Here is a 23,501-nt window from a genome sequence, read left to right on the forward strand (position 1 = left end):
AGTAAGTCCCATTTGTTGATTCTTGTTATTAACTTTTGTGCTATGGGTGTCCTATTGAGGAATTTGGAGCCCGACCCCACAGTATGTAGATCGTAGCCAACTTTTTCTTCTATCAGACGGCGCGTCTCTGATTTGATATCAAGCTCCTTGATCCATTTTGAGTTAACTTTTGTGCATGGTGAGAGAATGGGATTCAGTTTCATTGTGTTGCATATGGATTTCCAGTTTTCCCAGAACCATTTGTTGAAGATGGTATAGCGATACCAGATTTCAAACTATACTACAGAGCAACAAAAACAGCATGGTACCAAAACAGGCGGGTGGACCAATGGTACAAAAAGCTTTAATCAAGACAACTTTGTATATATAAAGACGTTCTTTTTATACATATAAAAACTCTAAGTCATTTTCATTAATTTCCTCTGACATAAATACTGAGAAATTTTTGTCATGACTTTACAGGGAGAAAAACTACCTAATTAAAAAAAGAAACCTATGGTTCCTAATTAAATTTTTTAAACATAATGTTTTCTTTTTTTCTTTTCTAGGCCTTATAAGGACAATAACAAGGGCAGAGAAAGTTAAAAGAAAAATAGAAAAAGAAAAATTGTTAAAAAATGGAAGAGATTATAGAATCGTGATAATATTTTTTTCTTTATTTAGAGGAAGCTATAATTTAGCAGTTCACTGAGCTCAGAAGTTTAATTAAGATTAGACGTTTTAACTTGAAAATCAGAGTTTACTGGTAGAACACATTCAGGTGAATAATAGGAATAGTGTTCTTACCAAAATTAAAATCTTAACTAAGAATATCAATAATCGTTTTTATAATTTTGTGTGTTTATCGAAAGTAAGAAATGTGAACTGGGATTAGCTTTGAAGAATTCTGCATAATTTAAAAAAGGAGCTGGTTTAAAAATTGCAGTTGAATTGTACTCATACAGTAACTAGATGCATACCTTAGATTAAAGCAGGTGCTCTACAGAGCTGAAACAGAAAACCTTTTTTTTTTTTTTTCACCACAGTTTAAATGAATAATATTGACAAACAAATGTATATAATGCATGAGAAAAATAAATTCTATCTGCTTCTGAGTGACAGAACTGGTATGAAATTCAAGTATTTTGACTTCAGAATCTCAGCTTTTGATAATGCCTCTTAACTTTGAGAGGGGGGACGTTTTTAGGCAGTTGAGAAGGGACATTAGTTAAAGAATGTGATGGACAGTTTATTGTATGCATGCAAAACTCCTGACTTTATTTCATCTTGTTTTAGGGGTGCTGGTGCTAAGTATCAAAACCAGGGCATTATGAATGTTAGACAAACACTCTACTACTGAGCTACATCCCAGGCCTTTTGAGAATGGTCTTATTAAGTTGCCCAGACTCACCTTAAACTTGGGATCTTCCTGCCTCAGTCTCCTGAGTGGGATTATAGTCGGGCACCACCATGCCTGTAGAGCCCAGCTTTATTTAGTGATGCTTTTGTCCTGATTAGAGCTTCCAGGCTGGTGGACTTTTTTGTACTTTTTCAGCACTTGATTGTCTTTTTGACATTCAGCAGTTTTTTTAAAGTATAAATATGATTAAAAGAGAGGGTAGTGAACATTAGCCTTCTCCATTTGTTCTTTCTTTAGGATTGAGGTATAGCAAAAATGCCCTTACCTTTCCCCCCCATCCTCTCTGAAGAAAAAAGAAAAAAGGTACCTTTATCCAGAAACCTTAGATCTTTGAAGTGTACAAATGAGGAAGAAGCTAATGAATGGAACCAAGGCAAGGACATGATACTGCCATTTACTTTCCTCTCCACTGAGGAACCTTATAGATTAAGGAGAAGGGACACAGCAGAGAAGTTCATAGGTTAGAGAAGTACCATCTGGTAATAGGAAGGCTTTTGGTGGATTTTTCATTAGAAAGAACACCTGTCCACAAACACATTCAGCTCACCCAATCTCCTCCATGAAGCCTTTTTTGACTAGTTCCAGGTGGAAACACAGATACCTTCCCTATATCACCTCTGCAGTCTGCAGGCATCTACCTCAATGTCCATGTTGCTTTGTTCCATGCTTCCATTCATTTGTTCCTCCCTTTCTCTGCTACACTGAGTTCTTCAAAGGCAGGACCATCTCACTCATCTTTATACCTCTAAGGCTAATCATTAGTTAGGGGCTCAATTAGTGTTAATGTTTTCATTCATTTATTTAGCTTTTAAATTAGAAATTACCAGTAAATGTGGTTTCCTGTTTCCTGAAACAGAGGGATTCATTCAAGTCATATTTCATAAGAAAAGACAGCAGCTTTTAGGGGCTGTTTATAGTAATATAAACATGAATAAGAATTAAGGACAACTCAGGTTATTTGTTCTCACTATTTTTCTGGAGACCAACTATAAACAAAGCTTGGTGCCAGAATCTTCAGGGATATAAAAATGAAGATGGTGCAAACTATGCTGTCATGAAGATGGTAATGTAGGGAATGTCATGAGAGCAGCCAGGAAAGTGAGCACCTATAACAGAAAAATATATAAGTCAGTACAGGGCAAGAGAATATGAAAAGAAAAATGCAAGAATGAGTAGACATAAAACTGGGAGAAGGTTTAGTTGAGATATTATTCTGAGTGAAGGCCAAAGTGACTGGATTTGAAAGAAAAAGCTAAGGTGATTTCTGTCCACAGAGCGTTGCGTCTTAAGTGGGATCAAGAAACAGATGATTGGGTTAGGAAAAGTTTTTTAGTGGATTTTGCAGTCAACAGTTTGTTTTCTTAATAAGTTGATATTTCATGTTATTGGGTAAATTTAGCAAAAATTCAGTATTTGATCAAATAAATCTTCTAACCTTGACAGATTTGTTATCCAGAACTAATAATGATGGCTCTAAGTATTGAAGACTTACTATGTGTCAGACAATTAGCATGTGCAATTTCATTTCTCCCAAGAATTTCATGAAGTAGGGTCTCAGAAAATAATTGCATGGGATTTTAGTTATATTTCTTGATCACTTAATATGTGTGTTAAGTAGTTTACATAATTATCTAATTTCATCCTCACAATAACCATATGAAGAAAGTACAATTATTAGTATTATTTTAAACATGAATAAACTGATTTTAGGAGATTAAGGAAGTAGCCTACATTCTCACACAACATAAATGTTGGAAAGAGGACTCAAATCTGAGGGGTTTTTTTGTTGTTGTTTGTTTGTTTTTTCTGAAATATACATTCTAACCTACTGAGCTTATGAGAGTGTGTAGAAAACTTGACATGTAAAGAGTAAAGAGTAAAACTTGACATGTTTGTTGGAAGCTATCCTCTAACAGAAGGGAAAGACAAATACTGGCAAAGTACTAAGGAAGAAGAATACAAGCAAGTGTGTATGTAGATTTGCTGTGGTGTGTGATGGTAGCATAACCCTGCCAGTCAGGGTTCCTAAAAATAACCAGTGTTGGAGGTAAGGATATATAAACGAGAAATGACAAAAGGCCTAGACCCAATAGAAATTGCATCCCCATTAGCAACCTGAGGTTCATTGGTTCATGCGTTTACTCATTTACATAATCATCATGCAGCTATGTGACAGGTCCTGTGCTTTATGCTGCAGCTATTTATGAAGCAAACTATATGACCCATGTCTTGCTCTGGAAGTGGCAAGAAACCATGGGAACCTGAGGCTTTGATCTCCATTACCATCACCATTTTTCCAGAGTCCAATAGTAGTGTAATATGGTAAAACAATGATATTCAGAGATCATTTTCATCTACTATGTAATAATTACTTATAATAGGAATAAGATTAGTGCAGCATCTATCATATTCTATGTGACTAAGGAATGGAATCCAAACAACAAAGAGTAAACAGATCTGCATAGACTTGCATGAGGTAATAGTGGGGCTGTGGCTCTAGTTCACCTCTCTTATTTTATATAACAGCTATCACACTTCTACAATGTCTTAATATATTTGTGTCTCTGTGCCTCTTTAAAGGCTGAACGTTACTTGAGAATATGGATGTATCTAAAAATCTTTATTTTCTCAGTATCTATCACCATTTTTTTGCATTTCATGAAAATCCATGTATTGTTCATTGGGTGGAATTGTGTTTATTCTAAAGATGTCAATGCTTTGATATCCGTGATTCAGTAATTTTTTATGTCACATGGGGAATGTATAAACATTTATTCATTCTGGAGTTCATTGTGATCATATCTTTATGAAATTACAAAGTTGATAAAGAGCAAAAATTTTTTCAGAGACATTATTACTTAATATTCTAATTTAAAAACATTAAAAATTAAATAACATTAAAACATGATATCATATGTTATTCATGAAAAGTATCTTTTTTTTTCAGGAGTTAAAATTACCTCATACAATCAAATTATTTCATCATCCAGGCATGAGCGTGCTACATAACTAAAGGGGAAATAGTAAAATTAACAAAAGTTTGGAGAGAAAGATATGTAAAATATTCAAAGTTTATGACATCATAACTTTAAGTACCAAGTTTATTTTCTGTGAACTTTGGGTTACTCTCTTCACCTAGCAGCCATATAGTTCCAAGAAGGCTAATACCCTGAATAGTACAGGACAATGTGTGGTATCCATTTGATTTTCTGTCCACCATAGAATCACATCAGCTGACATCACATAACCACCAAGTTCAGAAAAATCAAGCATCTAAAGAGAAACTCATCTGGGAAAACTGTGAAATTCCATTTATTGTATTGATCCTCTGAGTCTAAAAAAATTCCAGGGCTCTCGCTTCTTTAGTCATCAAAGTAGAGAGGACACTCTAAGTGATGGTTAGGGCCAGCTGGAATAACAGGAACAACCATACAGCTGTCTAGACCCCGAACTATCAGGAACACAAAACATTACCAAGGGGCTCAAACATCACAGGAATTATTATTGGTTAAGAAAAAATATATACTCTCCATGAAGAGAACTTCATTATTTGGAAATCATATATTGAAAAACTGATTGGGATTAGAGTGGGACCATCAAAGCAAATTCACATAAAAGTGAATTATCTAAAAACCCTCTCCCAGACAAAACTGGGATCCATTCACAACACAATTTTGATTTTTTTCTGAATGAGGATGCACAAGATTATGGCAAGATGTGACTTATGGCAGATATTCCTTGGCTCTTCACCACTCAATAAACAACCTCTCTAAATAAATGTGGAAAAAATACTGAAAGAATATTGTGCTGGTCCACTGGTTTGAAAAGGCACCAAATTTTCAAGAACGTCACTGCCCAGATTTCTGCATTTTTTATTAAAAAGGAGTTATTCCTAGTTCTTCTATCTCATCTTTTCCATTAAAATCTCTGCTAAGGAGCTGAAGAATTTCTTCTCTTAGGAGTCCTAGGCAGAATGTAGACCATGCTATCCTACTGATGAAAGAAAAAAACACTGGAGCCTCTCAAATCTCTTTCTTATACTCCTACGCTGGCTCTTGTGATTCCATGTTTTAAATGTTCACCAGTTAAGTTTGCAATATTGACTTACCCATGCTAATAACTGTTCACTCTTCTATGACTTCACCATATCCTGTTGTAGACATGGGATGCTTATTTTTAAAAGAACTCATGCTGGATGGCATCATTTAATCTTATATTTTAAAAAAGCTTGGGTACTACTGAAGTAGTCAAATGACACTATTTTCTTAGGTTGGAAACTAAAGACCCACAGAATACATATAAGCCTGGGATAGTTCACCTAGCTGACTCGAAAATTTTGGAATGCCAATTAGGATTCACATGTATCTAAGAGTCAGCATTTATGATTCTAGAGATGTTAATAGGCTACCACTATGCAGTGTATGCCACTAAAATATTCTTCTCTTAAGCACCTCCCAGCAGAATTTCTTTCACCCTGGATCTTTAGATATTTATTATCAGAGGCTTGTTTTTCTGTCTTTGAAGTTGTTTTTTTTTTTCTCTGCAGTTTGCAGCACCTTAATAATGTGAAAGACTTCTAGGGAAGCACTGAAGCAAAGAAAAGCTTCATGGAGCCATACTGCGAGAATGAAAGCCTATCACATTAATTCAGCCTTCCCTCACTGCCCTCCTCCTATCAAATAGAAGGTTATAAAAAGCAAACAAGAAATTCAGATGCAAGCATACATACATACATATTCAAGGAGCCTGAGATTTTGTAGTTTTTTTCTTTTTTTTCTTACTGTTACACATGCTGAACAAAAACTTCTATAAAGCTGCTGAAGCTTTCTGACATCATCTAGTCTTTTCTGTGAGTCATTAAGTTGCTGAAGCCCAGAAAATCAAATTTAGTTTAGGGCTGTTTGATAATGTAGTAACACAGCAAAATGTGATTAACCAATTAACTCATGTAATTGAATAATCAAAAATATTCTCTGAGTGAGTAGCAGACACACATTAGGCCGTTGTCATAGTCATTCTGTATATGTGCTGATTATAAAACTACAATTACACCTCCAGTTGATACTACTACTTCCAAATTCCTCATAGAAGAGTATCTGCAAATACATGTTTGTAAGTCAGATAAATAAATCTATTCATTTACTCTTTTTCCATTCATCAATTCTCTCTTGGGAGGCTTGGGTGAAGGGTCTGATTGTCCAGTTCTTACTTCCATTAAGGTCTTAATCTGCAAGTACTTTGTTTACATTCTTCCAAGATGGAAACTAAACTGAAGTAGAACCTCCAAAAATTGTAGTTTTATAATTAAACTATTAGCCTCTCTGTTTGTTTACTAAATTCTAATGATGTTGCCAAGAGACAAATTAGAAAGAGAAAACAGCCAGTTTGAGAATTATCTTGCTCAGAGGTGTTGCCTGGCTAAGAAAAAACCTGTGATAGATAAAAATGGGAAATGAATATTTGTTGGATTACTTTAAAGCAACTCTCTATGATTCAACATTTGTTGAAATCTACGGTGCCTGACTGCATTTAAAATGTATTTATTTATTTCTGTAAATTCAAATCAATTCAAGGTTTGGTTGGATGGTTAAAACAGTCTCTAACAATTTCAAAACATATTCTGCTTTGCTCTTATTGTTGCCGAAGTACATGGGTGTGGTTACATTATCAGGGATTATGACAAATTATGTAAAAGAATATTGAAAATGAATAACCTGAGCTTAGACCAATAAAAGAGATTTCTTAGCAGACACAGACATTCTTAATGCTAATTTACTATAAAAAATAATGTGATTGTGCTGCCATTATCACTATTTTGAGGTCATATTTTAATGTTCAGTTATTAAATCTTTAAAGATATGAGAAAACTATTTCTTTTGTAATTATCATTGTTCCTAGATGATTTGTTATTTGTGAACTCTTAATTCATATTTTGTATTGTTCTTCCTCCCTGCAAAAAAAAAAAAATCACAAAATTCTAAGAGATAGAATAATCTCTGCTTATTTTTAGTGTCTCATTTGTATATTTTAAAGTAGGTTGCATTAAATTTTATTTGCATGAAAATGTATAATTATAAATACCAATAAAATGTGGTTTATTCATAGCCAGAATGAAAAATTTGTTCCCAAACACTTTTTTAAATGTTGCTTCTCCTCCTCAATCTGTATTTAATGCTTTCCTCTCTCTTTTTCCTATTCATAGGTCAATGGGACAGAAATTGAATATGAATTTGAAGAAATTACACTGGAGAGGGTAAGAAACTAATTCAAAGCCCTAATTTTGCATTCCACATTCTAGGTACTCATTGGTTGCCTTGTGAAATTATACAGTGATGTACTATAAACTGGAAGTTTCCCACAGGACTCAAAATGGGAATATTAGTGAAATGCTTGCAGTAGAGAGAATGAGACAGCAGCCAAATAACCAAAATGTTCAGTATACAAAGTGCATTGCTTGAATTTAGAAAAATGAATGGAAAAAAAACAGAAATATATCATGAGCTTATATAGTACTTTACTCTTAATATTTTCATCCTTAGTGTTTTGGCCACACGTTCCTCAGACATGTTGCAAGATCTTCTCATTTATGTGATATTGATATTATCAGAACTAGTAATCATGCATATTTTATTTAGCTTTAAAAAGAGTAATGAATATTAAAACCACCCCATTGGGAAAAAAAAAACCTTGGAGAGCTGTTCAAATATGTTGGAAGGACCTTGAAAGAGGTTCCCATTAAAGGAAATTTGGTGCAAATCAAGCCTAATATATCTAGATATTTTACAAAACAATAAAAATTAAAGGGCATCCAGAGGGAAAAAAAGTGATCAAAAATAATTAACCGGACACTCACCATTAAAGGAAAGCAAATAAACATGAAAACCTATTCACCCTCATTAAGAACCAAGGAAAGACAAGGAGAGTAAACAGATTTTGTCTGTAACTGGCAAAAATTATGAAGAGTTGTTAATATCCAATGAATGAGCCTAGAAATTAATGCAATACTAAAGACCAAATTGAAAGTAAGAATCAAAAGCCTTGAAAATGGGCACCTTTGGATCCACAAATTATATTGATAGGAATGTACAAACACAAGAATGCTTTTATCATATTGGTATTGTTTATAATAGTGAAGCCTGGAAAGAGTGTTTAAAATGTTATTGTATACCCATATAATATAAATAAATTTTACTTAAATATTAAGAAAAATATTAATTACAAGAATATGAGGTCTGTCTAGATATAGTATCAAGTTTAAAAATCAAGTTTTAAAATATAATCTAATAAAACACAGAGCTACATAATATGCACATATAAACACCTAAATAAAATATGCAAGGATATACACCAAAATGTTAAAAGTGGTTGCATATTGTTAAGAATTTAGGGGTAATTTTCAGTTTCATCTTCTTATTTATCTTTATTTCCTAAACCTTTTATTATAAACATATCATATACTAATAAGAAGAAATAAAATATATTTTTCTATAAGCCCTCATTTAAGTATGAATTAAAATTCTAGGCCTACACTTTGAAATTATATCATCTTTTTAATTTACTGCTTATTCACTTTCGGAGTCAGGGAATTTCTCATTTTCCACCCAATTTTTATTAACTCTGAGTGGTTTTAAAAGGAAGTTTACATTGAAAGTTAAGTGTTTGACAGATGGGATCTTTAATACTTCCATTATGAACTTTGATAAAATGTTAATGGCATGTTAAATAGAGAAAAGTGAAGCTTATGGTAAATTATGCCAAGTGAAAAAAATAACACTTCTAAATCACTAAACTCTGCAAGGCTGGCTAGCTGATATTTGGGGTTCAGTGCAAATGAAAATGGGGAGCCCTTCTAAATACAGGACCTGTGCAACTGAACAGATCCCACCTGCAAAGCCAGCTCTTCTGATTTTCCCCCACACTATACACATAAGTAACTTGTCTAGAACATCATTTGTTTAGCCAGGTTTTATTGATTTAAAATAAAAAAAAAAAAAAGGAGTTAATTGGTGTAAGAGAGAGCATTCAGTAGGAGTCAGGTAATTGTGGATTCTGATGCTTCTTGCTTCCTGATCTTGAGCCTGGCATCTCACCTCCCTCACTTCCTGCACTCTGGTTCCCAGTCATATTGTGAATCTTGCCACTTCTACAAAGCCTCTGTGTCAAGCATAATCTTCTCTGAGCAGTACTTCTTCTGTGTACCTGTCATTTATTGTACCCCTCTTCAAAAGTCCTTCAACTCCTATTGGGACTTTAAACCAATTTCACTATTTCCCTTTGTTTTCATGCTTCTTTATGCCCTCCCTTCTCTCCTCACCCAGCAGATACTAATGTTAGTTTGTTCACTACACTAACTTTTCCTCTCTTAGACCCTTAACTTTTTTGTTTGTTTGTTTGTTTGTTTGTTTCCTTTTTGCTCCCTTTTGGTGCTCAGCCAGCAAAACCCCAGCCCTGGTTAACTTACTATGGTTAACTGGTCACCTTATTCATTCCATGCCAACACCTGACTAACTGGACAAGGCTGGAGAAACACTCGCTCATCTCATTTTAAAATTTTTAGCGTGTACTCAGTGCATTCTCAAAGACTCCTGGCAATTCTTATACGTTTCTCCAGTGGGGGAAACATTTTCTTATTCACTGAGACAACATAATACCTTATCATCTCTTCAAATTTACACACACAAACAAAGCCTCTCTCCCATATCTTCATTTTTAACTGTTAAATTCCCTTCATTTTCCTTGAAAAAATTCAAGCAGTCAAGTGAAAACCTCTTCACTTTCCTACCATCGGTTCTGCTAGAGTATTCTCCCTAGTTGGTGAGGGAATTTTTCATCCTTTCCAAGATTCTTCAATAACTCTTCACTTATGATGACCCAAACTCTATACTCTCTTGTTCATTAAATGATTTTGTTTCTGTATATCTTTTCTCTGTTCTGCAATATCAGTTTCTTTCTTTTTCACAAATACATTTAATATAGACAGACAGACACACACACACACACACACACACGTAGCAGGGAAACATTGGGTCAAGTGACACTTGTGTGTGTGTGTGTGTGTGTGTGTATCTATCTCTTAACCCAATATTTCCCTGCTATCATTGTCTCATTATCTTGTTTTACCAAAATTCTAGGAAGTATTGCATATTCATTAACGCCCCTTTATTACATAATTTTCTTATTTTAACCTATATTATGTTTTCATCTCAACAATCATCTTAAAATTCTCTATCAAAGTTATGGCAGGTTCCATTTTGCTATGTCAAAGCATCAGTCCTGACGTTTCAGGAATATTGGATGCAGCTGCCACTGCTTCCTTTATCAAAGATGTCAATTTTTTAATTTTCAACAAATTATACTCCTGTGCTCTCACTACCTTATTGTCTAACCTTTTATTTGTCTCCTTACTGGCTCTTCTATAAATGTTGGATTATTTCGGATAGCCAGTGAACAGACCCCTTCTTAACCTCTCCTCTAGATTCATGGCTTTAAATATTACCTATCAATGGACAGCTCCCAAACCTGAAGCCAGGACCTCTCTACTAAATTCAGTGTGCATAGCTAACTGTCCAGCTGGCATCTCAGCATCCCTGCTCCCTCTCCCTCAGAGCCAAAGCTGCTTGTACCATAATATTCCTCATCTTAGCTAATTGGTTCTATAATTTTCCTTATTATCAAGTCAAAACAGTCCTAAAGGCTTACTTAATTACTGTTTTTTTTTCTCAGCATCATCAGCAAGTCCTCGTCGAGCTTCCCTAAAAATATATTTCAAAGTCAATCAAATGTTACCACCTGCTCTGCTGAATCTGAGTCCAAACCTGTATCATTCCATGGCTGAACCACTGTAATAGCTTTCCCTTTCACCACACTGTGTTCCTCCAAGTAACCAGAGTAATATTTTTCAAAATATAAAGCAAGCCATATCATTTTTATTCTTAAAATCTTCCAAAAGATGAGAATCACACCTTTTCTCCTCACCCACAAACCTTACACAATATCAGCCCTGCTCCTCTCTCCAATATCATATCCTCACATTGGATTTTCACACATTTCATTCTAGCCACACTGACCTTGATTTTCCTCAAAAAATCCAATCTGTTCCCACCTAAAGATCTTTATGATTGTGATTCTATCTGTGTGGAGAAATCTTCCTTAGGTCTTTACATGATTGTTCTTTTCGTCATTTAAATACCTGCTCAGATGTTACCTCCTCAGAAAAATTTTGAAGTTTGTATGTCCACCTTATTTATGTTAGTAGCAATATTCCCATCACTCTTTTTCCTAATCCACAGCTTTGTCATTGTTTAGTTGCATTTATTATCATCTGAAATTTACATTATTTATTTGGTGACTTTGTTAATGTCTGTCTCTTCATTAGTATGTGTGTGTGTGTGTGTGTGTGTGTATATATATATATATATATATATGTATGTATGTATATATATAGTTTCTATATTTATTCTGCCTGGAATATTGTCTGGAATGTAATATATACTCAATGAAAATTTGGCATGTGTATGGGTTATGCCTGGCTTTACCGCTGGAAGAAAATGCAGTACATACATGTGGCCTGGATTGAATTCAGGTTTTAAAAACTGGCTCTACCCCTTTATGGTCAAGTGACTTTGAACTGCTTACTTAACCTCTCTGGATCTCAATTTTCACATCTGGGAATGAATATAAAGTTTTGTAATTACCTCATAGGGACCTTGTTATGAAATAATAAATTAATTTAAAGGTTAGAACAGCATGCATAGTTATTCTTAATATTTCCTTTGGTTCACATGACCGTTTCAAAAGCATTATTCATTGGTATCATCGTGGAAACTTATTAAAAACCTATCTTCCCAGTTTCAATGAGCCATTTACATTATACTAACAAGAACTTCTTTTATGATCTGCTTTGTTGTTGTTGTTACATTGCTAGATGTCAGTCATCCAGAGGTAAAGAATTTATGGTCCTTGCACTATGCATTTACAGCTTATATTTTTTCTATATTTAATCTCTATAACATTTAATTTAGTAATGAACTGATCACATTTAATAACATCCCTGTGCAGTGGATCTTGCAAATTCCATTTTACATAGTAGGATGCTGAGGCTCAGACATTAAATCACCTGTCATTACAAAAATCAGACAAAAATCAGGGAATAAAGGTCTTAGAATGTGTGAGGAATGGAGTTAGGATTTTAGTTCCACATCCAACAGAGACTAGAATCTAAGCTCATTATCACTGAGATCAGACTTCCCTCAAACTTAAGCTCAAATCTCATCTCTTCCAATAAACTTTTGACTTCCCCCTCTTGGACAGGGTGCTTCTTTAAAAACTAACATAGGTAGAAAACTTACCATATTAAATGATGAATAATTCTGTCTCTTCCAGTGAATTTCTTGAAGGGGATTTTGTTGTGTTCTCTATTTACCAGGATGACATGGAAAGGGGAAAAGTCATTTGGCAATTTGAGGACAAGTTGGTGAATCCCTTCTACAGCAGCTTTGTCTAGTGTATCAACCCTCTGCCACAATAGCAAACCCTACAAATGTCTTACATATATTGATTTTGCAAGCATTCAATAAATCTGGGTACACACAGCCCGTGTTTCATATAATGTTATAGCCTTATAGAGGACACAGAGAAGTAAATAGGCAAAAACCATGAAGAACAGAGTACTGTGGATTTCTGGCCCAGATTGAGCACATCCCTGAGGTTCTACATATCAGTAGGCTTATGAAAGATGAGAGGAAACTAGCCGTATAAAAAGGAGTGGAAGAAGGCTTCTTGGTCAGGGAGTAGTGCATGCAAATGTTCAAAAACTCATGGAAACTTAACATGTTCAAGTAGTTAGTGACTGCACTTCAAGCTATGATGTAGGACTCAGAGACCAGGCTGGAGAGATGGTGAGGGCAGAGAACATGAATGCCTCCAATAACATACAAAAAGATTTAAACATAAATCTTATTCTAAAGGCAATATGAGACCTCGAAGAATTTTAAGCATGAAAGTGACATAATCCCACTTGTGTTTTACAAAGATCACTTTGGCTGTAATATTGGGTATACATGTTATACGATTCAGAAGAGGATACAGGTATGCCTTTTCAGAAACAAAATTAATAGCTAAATTCATCCGATAGTAATGTCGAAGGGATAATTTAAAACATATTAGGACCAGTGTTTTATAAAATAGGAAAATGCAAAAGAAAGGAGTAATCAAAGATGCCTAGAGTAAAACCCAACAAACTCCTTTCATTAACACAATCTGAACTGCTCAGCACGGACCCCTGTGTTATTTGAAGCCTTCCTGAGCTCTTCTGGGTTTGTCTGGCATTAGCAAAGGTAGATTAGTACATCCCATGCCTCTGAGTGATTCATCAGTTCTCCTTGCATGAAATTAGTAGACTCTGTCCCCCAACATGATCTGTATCATGAGAAGCTGGTTGACCAGCATGGATAATAGATTCATCTTATCTACAAAAACCCGAGCAGCAAGCATGACCACAATTTATCAAAGATGTTGAAGTGAATGTCTATCACCTCCTATAACTCCCCTTTGTCTCCAGCCCTATTAAAAAAGGAATATTTGAAGTGCTTTCCTAACAGATATAGAATGTATGTATGGACATGTGGTACTACTTGAATGTTCTGTCTGACAAGTCAGAGATATTCCTTTTAGACTAACAACAACAACAAAAAATCAAAGATCTAAGTCATTTTCCCAAGTATAAATCATCAATTTTTGTGAGCTGTTATTTCACCTATTCAAAAATAAGTAGATTTATTTTGGAATTTAGGAAGCAGAGAAAAATGGCCATTTATTCAATCTTGAAAATTTCTACAGATGAAGCAAGCTTGGTGGTTAAGGAGGTTAACATGGGAATTTAGTGGGCCTCCAGGTAAGAAGTGAGCCATTAAAGTTGTCAAATGGTGGCCTCTCCAGCTTCATCCAGATATTCAGTTAGTTAGAATGTCATTGAATGACTGATTCTCTTCGGCTGAATTCTTTTATCTCATATTGTTGATTGTTGTGAAATGTCTGAAACTCAAATACCGTTAAGGATCTATTACTTCAAATGATGCAGAGAAAGATTTTTGGTCTCTAAACTTCTCATTTGGGGATAACTTTAGCAATTTTCAATCAATTGTAACAGGAATAAATTCCAGAGTCCAAGTTAATATTTGATGAGGTTATATAATCAGCCATAGCAAATCTTATTCTAGTTTAGTTAAATAATTTTTGATATTGTATAACTTTCCAGCTAAACTCCAAAGTTTATGTATGTCTAATTATTAGTGTGTATTTTAAGTATGTTTGAAAAATATATACATTTATTATATTTAAATACATAAATATAACCCAAACATACATGTACATTAAACACAAATTGACAAACTATGTGTGAATTTTGATCAGTTTTCTTGTCTTTGGCTGAAAATATTGCAAGATTTGTAGAACAAAGGTAGGCCTGTATAAGCAGGAGCAATAAGTACAGTCTTTGAATTCAGACAGACTGTTTTGAATCCAGGATTAGTCACTTCCTATGGGACCTCAAGCAAGTTACTTCATCTATTAAAGGCTTTAGTGTTCTTCCCAACCTGTGGTTTACTAATATGTACCTCATAGTGTTGTGGTTAAAAGTAGAAATAACATACGCAAATTACCTAAAAGTTTCCTGTAACATCCCAGACTTTTATACACATGCACATTTCTGTAGGCCCTATTTTTTTTTTTTTTTTGGAAGATGTCATTTTCAGAATAACTTCATGTTTTCACTCTGCATCTCAGTCAAGTGACAGGTACATACTCTGCTTTGCGTTGTATGTGTGTACATGTATATAATCCTTATATTTGTAGTAAGTTATTAGCTTCTTCATTGATCTTAATATATGTATAACCCATTATCAATATGTTTTATAATTATGTTAAGTATATAAATGGAATCTTTTGAGTTTACAGCTATAACTTCTATAACTGCCTAGCACTATTTGAAGCTTTTCTTTTTGTTAATTCTTAAGAGTTTAGTTCCAGGTTAGACAAACAGTTATAACATTGTGTTTTCTTTTTGGTAGCTTCAAACTATGATATTGTAATAATTCCCACTTCCAGTCTTACATATGATGTAGTGAGCAGTATTGTTTTGTTTGTGCATTAAAGAGTGTTCTTCCTTTTGAAGAATGTCTTCTTCCTTTGGGAAACTGCTCTTCTCTCCATGCCAAATGTGTTATTTTCAGGAAGACTGGCAGTCACAGCACTCCTGGTCACAAAGTTGAATTGTCTCAATCTACTCATTGGAATTACCTGGAAAGCTGGTAAAAACTAATACATCTGGGCACATGTAGACCAAATGATTCTGAATCTCAAGGGTTAGAGCATGGAAGAAAGCTTTTGCATCTAAAACTTTGTGAGTGTTGTTGATGCAGTTTAGGAGCTGACACTTGAGCAAATCCAAGCCAATCAAAGTGTCTATTCTTCAGGATTTTCTATACAGCAATATAGGGCAGACAGGAGTAGCATTTCTTTTGTGCAATAAAGTATGAAGTAGAAGGCAGAAAAGTAGCTGTTACAAGGAACTCTTGCTTGGTGGCAAGACAAGGTTTCCTGCAAAGAAAGCCAGAGATAAGAAATGAGAAAAGGAATAAAAAGAAAGAATTAGAAGCACCCAATTCCTATGCTAGACCATGCAAAGAAACAACTAGATAGTACCCCATTTCCTGTAACTACATGACTCTTCCCTTTAATTTTTCTAATAGCCAGACTAAGTTCAAGTCTAGCATTTGTAACTTACCAATGGTGACCTCATACAAACATCTTGGAGTTTAATTTTAGCTAATTGCTTTTCTGAAGTTATTGGATTGTTCATGTCCTAGGCTTATGTAGCCACAACTGGTTCTCAAAATAAGTGTTGTCTGCTATGGTTTCTATGTTGAGTGTCCCCTACAGGTGCATGTGTTAAGTTTGGTCTCCAGGATGGCATCATTGGGAGGTGGCATAACCTTTACAAGGTAGGGCTTGATGGAAAGTCCTACACACATTGAAGGTGGGCTCTTGGAAGGAGTTTATGTGCAACCTCTTAATAGTTCCCCTTGAACACTCTAAGATTGTTGTAAAGGGAGCATATATGATCCTGCCCATTCATTCTCTTTTCTCTCTGCTTCTATTGGACACCTGATTGTTTGCTCCGGTATGTACTCACACCATGATTGCCACCATCTGCAGCCCTTATTAAAGATCAAACCAATGCTGACCTCTACACCCACCCTACTCAATCTTGGATTTTGAACTTTCAAAACTGCAAGCTAAATAAACCTATTCTCTTTATGAACTAGTTGCTTCTGATGTTTCATTGCAATAGCACAAAGCTGACTATTTCACCTTGCTTATATTATTTGCCTTTTCTAAATCCTACTTACACTTCTTACTATAGAGATAAGATTATAAAACACAGCTCTAGAACAGGATTGGCAGATTGCAGAAAACCTTAATACCTCAAGGTTTACACATACAGTCTCCTTTAAAGTAACCTGTTACTGTGTCCCAACTCCCAAGAATAAAAAAAAAGCAATAAAAAGAATGACAGATGAAAAAAAAATGACTAGTGGCAGGTCTATGAATTCAGGTTTCCACTGTCTAAAAACCTTTATGATTTGGGAATCAGCAGGCTTTTGTATGTGTAGGAAATCTTTTACAGTGTTAACCATTGAACTCAGATGTCAGAGAAAAAAAAATGGGTGTTAGAAATATAGTTTACAGACATTTGTAGGGTTGTGAATCTAACTTTTCCTTAGATGTAAGCATCAAAGTCTCAGGATTGAGGAGTGCCTTGTAAACACACCCCAAAGAGCTGATTTAGATGAATCAGCACAAAATGCACATAAACTGAAATTCAGCTGCTAACTCCAGCCTTCTCCATTTTTTCTCAATAAACTAGCTGAGTTATCTTCCTTGTCCTACCCCACAAACCTCTGTCTCCAGGTTATTAACAAAGCTGTCTTTAGTTCATTAATCTGAACTTTACTACCCTCACATCATCTAAAAGAGCTGATATATTTTCTTCTGTGCATCACTTTTTATGACATCTTTCTTTGATGTATTTCCTGATCATCACCAGCATATCTAATGCTTACATAGTGATATTTCTAGAACTAACAGCTTCTAGACAAAATCTACAATGGAAAGAAATTTAGATTGTTTTCTCTTGCTATAACAGAATACCACAGACTTGGAAATTTATGTGGTAAAGAAGTTTATTTGGCTCACAGTTCTGGAAGTTGGGGTGTCCAAGAGCATGGTGTTGGCTTCTTGTCAGGGTTTTTGTGCTATATTATAACATGGCTGAAGGGAAGGTGAGCATGCATGAGACCAGGGCAAGAAGGGGCTCGACTTAAAAGAAATCCACTCTTGTGATAACTAATCCACTCCTTCAATAAGCATAAGGGCTGTATGCTCATAATCTAATCACTCTTAATGGTCCTAACTCTTAATACTGGTGCAATGGCATTTAAATTTCAACACAAGTTTTGGAGGGTATACTCAAGTCCCAGCAAAGAACTTGCATGGAAATGACAAAACTCTGTCACCCACTAGCTGAATTTTCTAATCAGGGGAAATCTATTTCCATGACATATTAACAAGGTGTGGAGGGTTATGGAGGTTTAATCTAAGGTGTCCTTAGATTTCAGGATTGCCATAGAGGTACTGGATCCTGAGGATAATAGAAATAGCAAAGATCTAGGGAGTGATACAGAAAGAGGTCCAGCAGTCATACTTACTAGATTGTAGGTCTTCAAAAATGGTAAAAGCTGGGGATTTTGTTATTTTCATCTGCATAAAACCCTAGCTGCTATAACTGTATTTTTCTGTAATTCAACTAGTTAGCTAGCAGAAAATAAAATCTCAGTCATTCCTAGCATATTTCTTCCCAACCGCTTCAACCATATCCACAATTATTTCACAGTTCTATGTCTTTACTCAGCGATGACACAGTCCACAAGTTGTTTGGTCATCTCTCTTCACAGGTACCTGCTGCAACATCCAATGCCCCTCTCTGAGTTGTCCCTTCTAGTCTACAAGTGTCTACTACATCTAGTGGGCATTTGTCATTATCTCCACATTTCATTCTTCCCATCATGTTTCTAAGTGCCTCTAGAATTTGGTTCAAATATCTGCCCCCACACAACCCCTGTGCTTTGTTAGCAGCTAGCATGACTGTGAACTCCAGCAGTGAGTCCTTATTGATTTAGATCAATTTGCACATCCCACTCTCCTGGACTCTATCAGTGATGGATGAGCAACCTGATCCAATACAATCAGAGTGAATTCCATGGTTCTTACTTAACTTTGAGTCAGAAGCCCATCTCCTTCTTTGGGCATGAAATAAGGAAGCCTGTAACTGGGATATCAGCTCAAAGCCTTATAAAACTGTAGAGGTTTCCTGGTTCCTAATGAAGCCAGCATTTTAGGTGGCGGAGCAGATAAATTGTATGTGGAAAGTCTTAGTAATAACTTGAGATCATAAACAAAACTATCTCTGAAACCCTTCTTCTGAGTTTTTTTTTTAAGTAAATAGTTAATACCTTTTATTGTGTTAGCTAGTTTAAATTGGCACTTTTATTATTTACAACTAAATGAAACCCTGGGACATTTCAAGTTATGAAATTCTTTATGAGATTGTTCAGGGTCCCAACTTCTTAGACTTGCCTTCACATATTCATCTCTGAATATTATTTTCTTTCTTATTCCATTTCAAGAGACTCTCCCCCCTGCTCTACCCTACCCCTCACTTGAGAAATATTTTATTCTCTCCTTCACAAAGACTTCCTACCTCTGTAGAGGACTCCTCTTCTTCCTTTCACCTCCTCCACAAAACCTTTAATTTCTCCTAAGGGCTTAGCTTTTTGAAAACAAAAGCAAGGAAGTCTTTGTGGGCTGCTTCTGAGTTCAACCCTGCCTCCTCTGACCTCCCCCTGCAATAAACACCTATTTCAGGTGGGGATAAAGGAAAAGGAAAAACACAAGCAGAGAAAAATAAAAACACTAGTGTCTCAATATACTGCCAGACTATACAGAGACGCATAGTAGGAAAAACTTACAGTAATTTCAAGTGTTTGAGGCATTGTTTGAATTTATACTTTTAAAAGCTTGAATTTTAGTCATTTACCTTAATGAGCTTGATGCATTTTTAATCTTTCAAATTATCCTTTGGAGAAAAGGAATGCACATATGTATTATGAAAATGTTCATAGGCATCAGAATTTATATCATGTGTTACCTGATTTTAAAATTTAAAATATTTGATCTTTTTAGATTCAGCTTAAATTAAAGAATGCACATTTAATTATTAAGAAGAATTTGATGTTACTTTGTATTTAATTCAGGATCACTAGTCAAGTTTATTGATCCTAAAATTGCTCTTCACCCCATTACCATTTTTATCTAACCAGTGTCAATTTATTGTCCAAAATCTGAGATACTACCTCTTCTTGAAAAGCCTTGTCAAATCCCCCCAGAGTTAGCATTTCCATCTTCTGTCTTCTTGTCATTTGTGTTTGAACTGTATATACCTTTTGTATGCTCACAAAAAATTGAGAACCGTGTTTCATTTACCATATATCCCTAGCACCTGGCATAGGGCAGATGTTCAATGTTGAATTGAGATTCTGGGAAAGCATTACATAGTCATAGAATAGATTACTCAAAAGCTCAGTGACCTATCAGATCACACATTTATATTTTTTCCGATTTTATTTATTCAAGGGTAGAGTCTGACTATCTTAGCCAGAGTTCTCTAGAAAAAATATAACTGATAGATAGATACAGGGCAGGGATTTAGTATGAGAATTGTTTCAATGCTTCTGAAGACCAAGAAGTTACATGATGCTCTGCTCTCTGCTAGCTAGAGATACAGGAAAGTCAGTAATATAATTCAGTCCAAGTTCAAAGCCAAAGGCCTATGAAGGAAAATGGGGAAGAGGGAGTTACATTCCAGAGACAAAGGCCCAAGAAACCTGGGGCTTTGATATCTCAGGGAAAGAAAAGGTACCCATTTTGTTTACCTCCAGAACACAAAGGGTGTTTACCCTTTCTCTGTCCTTTTCTTCTTTCCAGACCCTCAACAAATTGGATGTTCCCAATTGTGTCAGTCAAGACACTTCTTTACTCAGTCTACTAATTCAAATACTAATTCCTTCCAGAAACACCCTCACGGACATACCCAGAAAGAATGTTTTGTCAGATATCTGGGTATCCCTTAACCCAGTCAATTTGGCACATAAAATGAACTATCACACTGACCAGGACTTCATCCTGATGTGTTCACATCTGTAAATCACAACTGCAAATTGAGATTTATCCCTGGAGTTGACACCAAAACCTTTCTTCACATAGCACTGGCCAAATAAAATCACCTTTCTACCTGGAGTCAGGAAAGTGACAAGCAAGAAATACTTGTGGTAAAACAAAAATGACCAATGTGAAAGTTAAGTACACAAGTCCCAGGTGACAGTGATGGGTTCAGTGCTATCCTTACCCAAGAATCACTGAACTATGATTAGAAAACCAGTGTTAACAGATGTTAATGATATGTCCAAGGTCATGAGGCAAAAACAGGTGAACTCTTTCCACTATGATTCATTTTTTTCTCTAAAATCTGGCCACTAGGTTGGGGATATAGCTCAGTTGGTAGAGTGCTTGCCTTGCATGCACAAGGCCCTGGGTTCAATCCCCAGCACCACCACCAAAAAAAAATAAAAAAATAAAAAATCTGGCCACTTTCCTCAAGAATCTCACATTTAAGTGAGAAAGAACCTGTTGTCATCTTAATATCCAATCAGATTAAAATATGGCCCAATAAAACCAATGTAACTAAGTAGGTTTATCACTACTCAACATGAGCCCAGAATTTAAATAAATCCTTTGAGGGGACACTTGCATCCACTAATAGAATGTTAACTAACATGGCTCTTGTTCATTTGGATTTTAGCTACATTAAAGGATAATTAGGAGTCTAAAACTTCAAGGCCCTAAATGGCTAAAATGATTCTTACTTTAATCCTTTTCATTTGACATTTTATATCTGGTTTGTTGTTAATCATTAGATGAATCCCATTTAGTCTTCTAGTAAGAGATATAGATAAAGACTAATTTTCCCTCCCAATGTGTCTATCCAAATGTACATAATACATATATCCAAATGTATATATAAATGTATAAATATGTATATATTTATAAACACATTATACACAGATAAATATTTCCATTCATATGCTTTATAATAAACATTGTTATGTGTACTTTATATACATTTTGTATTTTACATTATATACACATTTCTTTCATATAATTGATATTTATTCTTGTATTTATGTGTGTCCTAAGATAGATAATAAATCCATAGATAAGAAGAAAAAAAGACTATTCTTCATTAGTCGAGGCCAGTGCTCAGTGCTACCCTTTCCAGTGCTGGCAGCAGTATTAGCTGCAACAATTAAGTATATAAAGCTTAATCATTTATTGAAGGTTGAACCTTATATGTAAATCGTTCAACAAGGGCTGTCTCATATCTTGACAATAAGTCTATTGCATAAGCTTAGAACCACTACTTTACTTCTTTAAATAAGTTAAGACATTTGTCCAAACTAGTGTGTGGCAGAGCTATTTAGATGCCATCTGGAGGCATGGAGAATATGAAGAACATTTTTGGAATAAAATTTTTATTTTCTGACCAGGTGTGGTATGCTCAGATTGCCTTTAGGTCTTCAGTACATTTATCAAAAGGAAAACTAAGCCAAATGGCAAAGAATCTTCAGTTAGCATTGGAAAGAAGAAATAAGCATCAAGGAAAAGAAAATTAGTAGGTGGTTAGAGATATACTTATTTCTGTTTAAGATTATTTCTTAACATTCATGAAATAAACTGTACTCTTCCCCCACCATCTACTTAAACTTTTCTCAAAACTCACTAATATCACTCTAACTCTAGGTGAAAATAACAAGAAACATGATATCACATTTGTATTTTTAGCATTTTTCTAACTCATAAAAAGAATACAGTTATAACAGTATTCCAGTTATGTTTTAGAAGTTTTCAAATGAAAATATAGTTTCTCAAACTTAAAATTGGTAAGATTGCAAGCTCTATTATGATGTTCAATGTTATTGTTTAATTCAGGTGATATAATGTATATTGTATGATACATCTCATTTTAATATTACTTCATTACTTTCAAATTATTTTTCTGATATTTCATCCACCTCATGAAAAGGAAAATAAAACATGGTGTTCCTCATTTTGCAAATGAGGAAATGAACACTCACTAGTGTTTACAAGAGTTTCCCAAGATCACTCAATACATAGCAAAAGCCATTTTAAATTCACATCTTTTTCTTACAATCCCAGTCATTTTTTACTCTCTTGCTTTTTTGTTTTTTGGCTTTACTTTAATACTAAAAAAATCCAAATAATCACCTTACTCAAAACTAACTAAAAATCTAAAACTGCAGTCAATAGTTGGGCATGGTGGCACATGCCTGTAATCCCATGACTTGGAAGGCTAAGGCAAGAGGATGACGAGTTCAAAGCCAGCCTCAGCAAAATCGAGGTGAGACCCTATCTCTAAATATAATACAAAATAGGGCTGGGGATGTGGCTCAGTTGCTGAGTGCCCCTGAATTCAAACCCGGTACCCCCAAAATAAATAAAAAAAAATTTTAAAAATGCAGTCAATAATGTCTCATTCAAACAAAGTTGAAATCTGAAGCAACAGTCCCTCATAACAAATTATACTTTAACATGCCCCTCAGATCATTTAAACTTGCATTTTAAAAAGCAACTATCATAAATGTTCAGGAGAATGAGAGATAGTTACACATACAAAATTTTCATTTTGTTTAAAATTTGCTTCCATTTTATGATTTGAGGTGTTGCATGGAAATTCCAAACTGATCCATCATGATGTAAAATTTACAATATGGTTCAAATGTAACAGTGCAGAATTGAATATGGAGGCATGCATAATAACCTTCCTCTTAGAAATCTGGAGGAGTTGTAATTTCAAATTTTTTGTGCAATTAAATTAAATCATAATGCAACAGTAAAAAAAAAAAATTCA

The 23,501-nt window shown here is 34.8% G+C and overlaps 1 protein-coding gene and 1 non-coding gene across 14 annotated transcripts in view; both read left to right on the top strand.

Annotated features, from left to right (window-relative positions):
- Positions 1 to 23,501, top strand: part of Dlg2 (discs large MAGUK scaffold protein 2) — a 917,250-nt gene that overhangs the window by 263,524 nt on the left and 630,225 nt on the right. For all 13 annotated transcript variants that reach the window (XM_048787977.1, XM_048787981.1, XM_048787974.1 and 10 more), the window contains exon 3: positions 7,602 to 7,652. In XM_048787977.1, the coding sequence (XP_048643934.1) occupies positions 7,602 to 7,652 (51 nt within the window). The remainder of the gene's footprint in view (positions 1 to 7,601; positions 7,653 to 23,501) is intronic.
- Trnaa-ugc lies at positions 21,056 to 21,128 on the top strand. Its single transcript has one exon. It is a non-coding gene; the product is annotated as a tRNA-Ala (tRNA).

The sequence above is a fragment of the Marmota marmota genome, unplaced genomic scaffold (assembly GCF_001458135.2).
Source record: "Marmota marmota marmota unplaced genomic scaffold, marMar, whole genome shotgun sequence".
NCBI classification, from domain to species: Eukaryota; Metazoa; Chordata; class Mammalia; order Rodentia; family Sciuridae; genus Marmota; species Marmota marmota.